This window comes from Apium graveolens, chromosome 1, assembly GCF_009905375.1.
Source record: "Apium graveolens cultivar Ventura chromosome 1, ASM990537v1, whole genome shotgun sequence".
Taxonomy (NCBI): Eukaryota; Viridiplantae; Streptophyta; class Magnoliopsida; order Apiales; family Apiaceae; genus Apium; species Apium graveolens.
Window position 1 is genome coordinate 163,492,315 of NC_133647.1, and position 9,682 is coordinate 163,501,996.

Sequence of the window (9,682 nt, forward strand, 5' to 3'; positions counted from 1 at the left end):
AGCATTCTGGGCATTATCTAAAGGAAGATTTTGAATTCTACATGAGATGCCTTCTTCATCATTCTCATCTTCACTATCATCACAATATATCTCAATATTGTCAAATTTGAGTCCTTCATGATGTCCCTCATCTGTTAGTCCATCAATTTTTTTATCATCAAACACAACATGCACAGATTCCATGACAATATTGGTTCTTAGATTGTAGACCCTATATGATTTTCCAGAAGAATAACCAACAAATATTCCTTCATCAGCCTTTGCATCAAACTTCCCTTTGTGATCAAATTGATTCCTTAAGATGTAACATTTACAACCAAAGACATGCAGAAAGTTTAAAGTTGGTTTTCTTCTCTTGAATAATTGATAGGGAGTCATGCCTTTTGCCTGATTGATTAGAGAAATATTCTGAGTGTAACATGCACAGTTAACAGCTTCAGCCCAAAAGTAAGTTAGGAGTTTTGACTCTTCAAGCATTGTCCTTGCAGCTTCAATTAGTGATCTGTTCTTCCTTTCCACCACACCATTCTGTTGTGGGATCCTTGGAGCTGAGAACTCATGCATGATCCCATTTTCTTCACAGAACAACTTCATGGTTGAATTTTTGAACTCAGTTCCATTGTCACTCCTAATATTCCTTACTTTGAAATTAGGATGATTGTTGACTTGCTTGATATGATTGATAATGATTTCACTAGCTTCATCCTTTGATCCAAGAAAATAAACCCATGAAAACTTTGAGAAATCATCTACAATCACTAGGCAATATCTTTTCCTTGAAATTGATAATACATTGACTGGTCCAAAAAGATCCATGTGAAGCAGTTGTAATGGTTCATCAATTGCAGATTCAAGCTTCTTACTGAATGATACTTTCTTTTGCTTTCCTTTCTGACAAGCATTACACAATCCATTCCTTGTGAATTCTACTAGAGGCATTCCTCTAACTAAGTCCTTTTTGACTAGATCATTCATTGTCTTGAAATTCAAATGGGGCAGCTTCTTGTGCCATAGCCAACTTTCAACTGAGCTTGCTTTGCTGAGAAGACAAGTAATAGATTCTGCATCTGTAGAGTTGAAGTCAGCTAAGTACACATTCCCTTTTCTAACTCCAGTTAGAACCACTTTAATGTCCTTCTTACTTATGACAATACAGGCTTCATAATTAAAGGAAACAGTATTCCCTCTGTCACATAGTTGACTGATGCTCAATAAGTTATGTTTGAGACCATCAACCAATGCAACTTCATCAATGATGACATTTTCTTTTGAAATCAAGTCATATCCCATAGTGAATCCTTTCCTGTCATCTCCAAAGGTTATGCTAGGGCCAGCTCTCTCCTTAAACTCTGTGAGCATGGTGAAATCTCCTGTCATGTGTCTTGAACAGCCACTGTCCAAGTACCATATATTCCTTCTTTTTTCCTGCACATAACAAAATCAATCAAATTAGGAGCACTCTGTGAGCAGGGTGAAATCTCGTGTTTTCATTGTTAGGGACAATGAAATCACGACACATGATTAGGAGCACCGTGATCTTTCGACGATTAATATTTTTCATTTAGAATAATATAAATGATCAGAATCTCCGCATATGACAAATTCGCTTTGTCCCAAAACAAAATTCAAAGACCCTCACTAAATTCATATTTGTATATGTATTTATAAATTGTTATTGGTTTACTCTGGATTGTCAATGAGCGGATGCATCGAGGATCACGCCTAGAACCTGGTCATCAAAAGTGAAAACTTGTCTGTTATAGTTGTAATACTCATTAGCAAAGATGTTGTCTAGGAAGGAAGCAAGCCTATCAACATCCTCAATGTCTACAAGACGAAATATCACTAGATTAAATTCTTTCTCAATTCAAAATTTTATCAAATTGTGTACGTTACTTATTGTATACTACACTGTATGTGTGAATAACAATATGATCAAATCCGTTTTAAATTTATAATTACTAGCTCATATTTGACTTAAAATGTATACATTTTTGCCCAAATGAATTCAAAAATGAATTTGAATTTTGTTCATTATTAATAGATCAAATATGGATTCAAACTAGGATTGTACGTTCAATCCGCCCAACCGCAAACATCACCCGTAACCGATCCGCAGAGTACAGTTAACCACAAAATGCTGGTGATCGTGGATGTAATTTTAGATAACCGTTAATTTTCTGTTTGGTTGCAAATTTATTATTTTAAAAACCGCGAAAATCCAACTGCACCTGCAACCGCGTATTATATAAATTGCAATATACATATGAATAAAATTACTAAATTATTGAAATTTGGACTTGGCCCAATATAAATGAAGTCCATAAAGTTTTACATCAACTTTTATATTTCAGAGTTAGTTTTTCTTTTGTAATATGTCACTAGACTTTTGAATTTATTTGTTATTTAAGCTTATTGAATTTTTAAGATTATTGAATTTCTTCTGTAAAGCCTTATAATTTTCATATGCAATATTTATTGAAGTTAGTTTTTTTTTAAATTTGAGCGGTTGAACCGCAAAAGCAACCGCAATTACGTGGGTGGATTTGGTAGGTTTTTTTATACTAACGGTTTGGTCGCGGATGGAGATATTGGAAAATCGTTAGTTGTAGTTTGGTTTGGTTTGGTTTGGTTTGATTTGGTTTGGATTGGTTTGGTTTGGTTTTTACTCTCTAAATAAATCAAGCTGCACCGCGTAGGCCCCTAATTCAAACATGTACTATGCGGATTCTTTAGCAGTTCTCCAAAATTAGGATTTTTTTTAACAAATTGCAACAAGGGATTAGTATCAAATATACGGGATAATTCCAAAATGGGTCCCCCTCAACTTCATTTTACAGTTGTTTATAAGGTACCGGCTTACTTTTTATGAATTTTTTTGAATTCATTTCGTAACCTTATTATAGTCATGATTAGCTAATTTATTATAATAAAAATTATAATCCAAAAATTAGTAGAATAATATAATCTCTCAGGGGATCTTGATTTGAGTGTAGAAGCATGGGTCAATATTTTTTTTAAGTAATTACAACATTTTTAATTGATTTTAGTACAAAATAATAGGGTGGGTGCTTATGTTTAATGATACCAAATATCACTCCCAACTACCGCCGAACTTTCTGAGAAACCAAAAACAAACCCCCTATTTTGTCCAGCTCAACTCCCGCTCCCAACTACCGCTGATTCTTCTCATTTCCTGCCTTTTCAATCGAATCTATATTATTTGGAGTATGTGTGCGTGTTGTTTGTTTTGATTTTTTTCGTAACTTCTAATTTAAAACAGGGCAATTCACGTAACCATCATCATCATCTTCAACTTTTATGCACTACTTATTACAAGATCAAGGGCACCGGCAGTTCTTTATTTTACGTCTTATAGGGATCCAAATCAAGTTTGGAATAAAAGAGGTTATCTTCTCCCTTATACAATTTATTCGGAAGTAACTTTGACAATAGAAAAGTGCATCTTATTCATGTAGAGGAACCAACTTTATTTCGAGTGGTTACTTTTTGTATTTACTGATCACACACATATACGTACTTATTCATCATTACCCATTTCAAAATGGATTTCCAAACTTTTTGCCCGATTGGTTGCAACTTGATGGCGACCAATCAACAAGCAACAGATAAGGTAAGTCCCGTGTGAATTATACCATGGGCTAAGGTTTGTTTTGACTCTTTTTAATTTAAGTGATCAAACTTTTTGTTTGTTTGAAGTGAGTATTTATTCTTGCGTATATGTTATATTACTCTTTTCACTTTTTACGTATTTTTAACACGCATACACAAGCCGGAGGACTTTCGGGAAACAGCCTCTTCATTCTTCGGAATGAGGGGAAGGTTGCGTACATATTACCCTCCCCAGACCCTGCGTTAAGCGGGATATAATGGGTATATTTGGTTTGGTTTGTTTGGTATGACAAAAATATCACTTTTTCAAACTGTTGGCCAAAAATCCCAGTTCATTTGAGAAATGGATAACCTAAAACGCATTTGATGAATATGTATCATGTAAAAAAATTAAAAATTAAAAATTGAAAAAAAAACACTAAAGGAGAGACGCATTACCAGAATGCGTATCAAAGCTTTTGAAGTCATGATACGCAAATACGTATCATCATTTTACATTTTTTCGATTTTTTTTAAAAACTTTTCTTAACATTAGTTAACCTATTTCTAAAATACGTATTACTAATACCCATATTATAAATGCGTATTATAATGGCATTTTTGGCCAAAATTTTTAAAAGTGATATTATTGTCATATAATATAAAAATTGGTATTTTGTCATTTTTTCTATAAAAGCAACCAATCATGTTACAAATGGAAACAAGTTGCGTCATACTTCGTTGAATCGTAAAATTTAATCATCGAAACACGTATTTATTTTTAATTTTAATTTTAATATTTAAGGTAGTAATTTAAAATTGGTATTAAACAAAAAAGAAGAACATAATATTTTGAGGGAAGGATATAATTTATTAGTGTTAACATATATAATTTTATTTTTGATATATAGTTCCATTATTAAAATAGGTTCATTGTTAGGTTTTTTTTCTTTATTATTATACTGTTGTTAGCTATATAAACCTATATTCTATAATAATCCATTACAAGATTTATAATAACAAAACCTAACTTTTATCTCCTCTCCCTTTTTTATCATAGTAACAGTAGATATGGTCGTTCGATCTGGGATAGGTTGATGAAGAACAAATTGTGATTGCTTCCACATGTTGGGTTGATTCAATATGGGATAGGTTGATGGAGATCATATTGTGATGGCTTTCAGATGTTGGGTTTAAAATATATATTTCAATTATTGTTTGGTTTATCGTCTTCTTCTCCAAAATCCAAATCGGTTCTTCGACTGATTTTGAGTTTTAATCATGATAACTATTTTTTTCCTTCGTATTGATTGGACTTTTGGGGTACAAATATTGATTTTGGTTGAAATCTTATTCCGATGGTTTCATTTTATTTTGGTGGGGATTACGAGTAAGCAAACATTTCCATAACCGTCCAAACCAATCATTTCGAACCACCTAAACCGAAATTTTATCATTTTATAAAAGTTTAGATCGGTTGTGGTTTCATTTTTCCAAAACCCGAAAAGTAACGGTTTAGTTTATATTTGTCTTTTATACCGCCCATTATATCCAAACCACCCATATATATTAAAATATTGTAATTATATATTTTGAGGATACATATATTGCATGAATTATTGATATTTGTAAGTATTTGAATCCATATTATGTTAAGTACACTTGGATGTTAAATATTAAACTGTAAACCAATTCTAAGAGACTAGAAATTATACCAATTGTTCATAAAATAGGTCAACCACATACTTCAATAAATTGAGTAATAAGTCCAATCGCACACGAAACAAATGAAATTAAAATGTGCCAAAGTTGTTGACGCAAAGAGTTCTACAATCAGTAGTGAATGTTACAATGAAAATGGGTACACAGTTCTTTTGCCTTGCCGTTGCCACTAACATGCATGCTGCTTAGCCACAGTTTTGAAGGCCTTATTTTATGCTTGACGCTGGTAACTCTGCACAAATACAAAACAGAACATTAACCTTAATTTCTACAAGTTTGATACCACAAATTGTAAAAGTGTTTCATCTGCAATAATAAACATATCTACGGCCAGACTCTTTTTCCCAAGCTAGCCATAATATTCATCTGTGTTTGTCCGCCAAAAGATTATTTTTGCTATGATAAAATCATCATCTATTATACCAAGAGAAGTCAATGTCAACTAGATGATGATTTTACCATGGCAAAAGTAATCTCATCAATGGGTTGACCAGAAGTACATGTAGATAATCTGGGTTTCACCTATAAAAAAAGACGGGTCAGCAGTACATGGAGTGAAAGCTGTATAAAAAATTATATATATTACCATCATGGAAGCTGAATCCATTCTTCTTCCTCTCGTATATAACTAGTGTTTTCATCGTCATGTTCATCAACATTAGGGAAAAGGGGCAAATGCAGGTTATTCTCAAGTTCTACTTCTACAGAGCCATCATTTTCCTCATCACAGTGGTCATGAAAGTTCTTTTCTGGTAGTTTTAGCACCACAGACCAAAATTTCTCAAGAGGATCATCAATGTAGCAAACTTGCTTAACATGTTCAAATCCTAATTTGTTCAAATTAACCAATATAAATCCCAAGTCATCAACCTTAACCCCTTTGTTAATATCTACCCAATTACAACGAAATATAGGGACCCTGAAATTATTATAGTCTAACTTCCATATACTTGTTATAACTCCATAATAGGTGTGTGCAGTTTGTTCAACATTTTTATCTTTTTCAACAAGCATCAAAGTATCTGCAACAACAGAGACACCACTACACTGAACTAGTCGATTATCATCGCAGTCCTTGGTGCTATAACTAACACCGTTAATTCTATAACCGCTGAATGTAGGAACATTCTTGTTAGGCCCTTCTGCAATCCACCTTATCTCATCACCTATGGTATTATCTTCTTGGAGCAATTCTGTTGCAATCTGTCAAAACAATATGCTAATTTATAGTAATTATAATATAATTATAATATGAAGTTTCACTGTGTACTTATATATAAGCTACTTTTAAAGTAAATGAACATAATACCATAGGTGATGAGATACAATTACTTTAAAATTTTATTTAATTTAGCTCGATGTTCTCCTTCTAGGTCTGTGTTTTAATTTAGTTGTCACTTGCATTTTTAATTAGGACGACATGAAAAAGTAAAAAATAGACTAATAGGAATCTTACCTTTTTCTTGAACAATTCGGCGAATTGATCATTTTGCTTGTTCTTTAGCCACACTTGGTCATTTTCATGCTGCGGGTATCTTACCATCAAAGATGCCATATGTTCACTACAAGAAAAATAAATTGGTCAATTTTTGAATTATGAAAAGGCAGAAAATAAATAAATAACAAAATACACACACGCGTTAGTACGTAACTTACTCAAAATATGGCCTGATGTCATTGCTATTTTGCAGGAAACATAAATGTGCAAGCTGCAAGTCCTCTTTGCTCGGCTTTATGATTGTGGCACCGGATAAAGGTCTGATTATTCCATTTTGCTCATGCCTAACATTTTCTGGCAAACCTATGGTTGCTTCATCAAAATTGACCAAACATTCAACGGCCTCCTCGGCAACATATGCCTCTGCAATACAGCCTTCGGGATGAGCAGGGTTTCGTACATATCCCTTAAACGCCTTCATATATCTCTCGAAAGGATACATCCAATGAAGAAAGATTGGCCCGTAAAGCTTAACCTCTCTCACAAGATGAACTGAGAGATGGATCAGCACATCGAAGAACGAAGGGGGAAAGTGTTTTTCTAGCTGGCATAATGTTTCCACCAACTCAGATTGCATTTTTTCCAATTTATCTACATCGATGACTTTACTGCAAATTGCCTTGAAAAATAGGCAAAATCTTATTATTGCGCACCTGACTTGTTTTTGCAGTACTGACCGAATTGAAATTGGAAGTAGATGATGCAATATTGTGTGGAAATCATGAGATTTCATTCCACCAAGCCGAAGTTTTTCCATATTTACAAGATTCTTAATATTTGAACAAAATCCATCTAGTAACTTCATTTGAAGAAAGGATGAGCAAACTACCTTCTTTTCTGCATTTGATAAGTTCCATGAAGCCAAAGGTACCTTCTCTTTCTTGCCGGGAGTTTTTGGCCTCAGCTCCGTTCTTATTCCCATATCAGCCATATCAAGACGGACAGACTCCCCATCTTTTGTCTTTCTAGGAATATTTAGCAAAGTTCCGAGTAAAGCTTCACATATATTTTTCTTGATGTGCATCACATCGAGAACATGCCTAACCGGCAAAAACTTCCAATACTCAAGTTGGAAGAATATAGAAACCTTCTTCCAAACTGGTCGAGCTTCACCTTTCTTCCATCAAGGTTGGCGTTGTGTCTTACCAAAGACATGGTCCCTTAGATGTTGTACTCGTCCAAAAACCTGCTCACCAGTTAATGGAATAGGAGCAACATCCTTCTCAACAGTATTATCAAAAGCTGTTTTCTGCTTTATATACGGATGATGACGGGGCAGCCACCTCCTATGGCTCATAACCACCGTCTTTCGATAATGAACGAGCCTAGTAGCCTTTGTGTTATCAACACAGACAGTACAAGCATTATACCCTTTAATTACATTTCCTGACAAGTTTCCCAAGGTCGGATAATCACTTATTGTCCATAATAATATACCCCTAAGTAAGAAAGAATCTCATTTATATGCGTCATACACTTGTTTCCTGAGCCACAAATGTTGCAGATCTTCTATAAGCGGTTGAAGAAACACGTCGATATCATTTCCAGGCTCTGTTGGTCCTGATATTAATAAGCAGAGCATAATATACCTTCTTTTCATACAGAGCCAAGGTGGAAGGTTGTAAATTGATAGCAAAACCGGCCAACTAGAATAATCAGTACGGTTTCCACGAAAAGGATTGAAACCGTCAGAGGATAAAGCTAACCGAAGGTTCCTTCTATCCGATGCAAAATTAGGCCACTCTTTATCAACATCCTTCCATGTTTCCGAGTCAGCCGGATGCCTCATTTTACCATCCTTTTGTCGCTCGGTGTCATGCCAAGTCATGTCCTTTGTAATTTGAGGTGTGTTGAACAAATTTCTTATTCTTGGTATCAACGGGAAATACCATAAAACCTTGGCAGGGACTCCTTCCTGTTCTTCTCCTTTCTTATTCAATTTCCATCTAAAGGCCTTACATATCCGAAAAGTTGTCTCAGTCTTCATTTATCTAGCCACGATATAAGAGACAATTATTCGGGCATGCGTGTATCTTCTCATACCCCCATTCCTAATGCAAATAAGGTTTTCTTTGCTTCACTGAAAGATGAAGGGATATTGTTGCCTTTCGAAAGAAAATCCCCAATCAACAACAGAACATCGGAAAAACATGAATCAGACATACCATGTTTCACCTTCAAGTTGAATAACTTAACCAACGCTTTCATCTTAGTGTAATTCTCACAACCAGGATAGAGAGGTGCATGCTCACCTTTGACATGATTCATGAAATCTGAAGAATCAGAGGAAAAATCATCATCATCTTCGTCAGCTTCACCCATTCCTGTGTAGGCCTGGTTTAAAGATACAGAGGAGTCGCTTTCATCCGGTAGAGAACTTTCTTTAGAATTTGCCTCCCCGTGCCATATCCAGCGTGTATAAGTTTCATCTATGCCATATTGAAAAAGGTGGTTTTTAAAAGTCCGAGCATTCCAAGATTTGCTGTGTGCGCACTTTAAGCATGGACAACTTATTTTTCCTTCATTATAACCATTCTCAAAGGCAAACATCAGTAAATCCTCCACTCCTTTTTTAAACTCTTTTGTTCTTCTATCAGTTGTTAACCATGATCTATCCATCTTTTGATACAAACAAACTGAAAAAAGAAAAATGTAAGCCGTCAAAAACAGAACATAGTACCATTAGACTATATCTTCAACTATTAAACACCAAATTTAACAGAGTACATGTGAGCACAAATTAAACAACTACAGATTAAGCACAAATTAAACTATAAAATCAACAAAAATTAAAGTAGAGCTAGATGAATCAAGCTACAAGTTAAACTCAAATTAAAATTGAAATTATAC

The 9,682-nt window shown here is 34.3% G+C and overlaps 1 protein-coding gene across 1 annotated transcript; it reads right to left on the minus strand.

Annotated features, from left to right (window-relative positions):
• Positions 1-5,922: 5,922 nt before the first annotated feature.
• Positions 5,923-8,819, minus strand: LOC141709581 (uncharacterized). The gene is made up of 5 exons (XM_074513017.1): positions 8,422-8,819; positions 8,019-8,271; positions 6,991-7,949; positions 6,791-6,896; positions 5,923-6,537 (listed from the first exon to the last, which is right to left on the minus strand). The coding sequence occupies exons 1-5, from the start codon at positions 8,817-8,819 to the stop codon at positions 5,923-5,925; spliced, it is 2,331 nt and encodes a 776-aa protein (XP_074369118.1).
• Between the last annotated feature and the right edge of the window lie 863 nt (positions 8,820-9,682).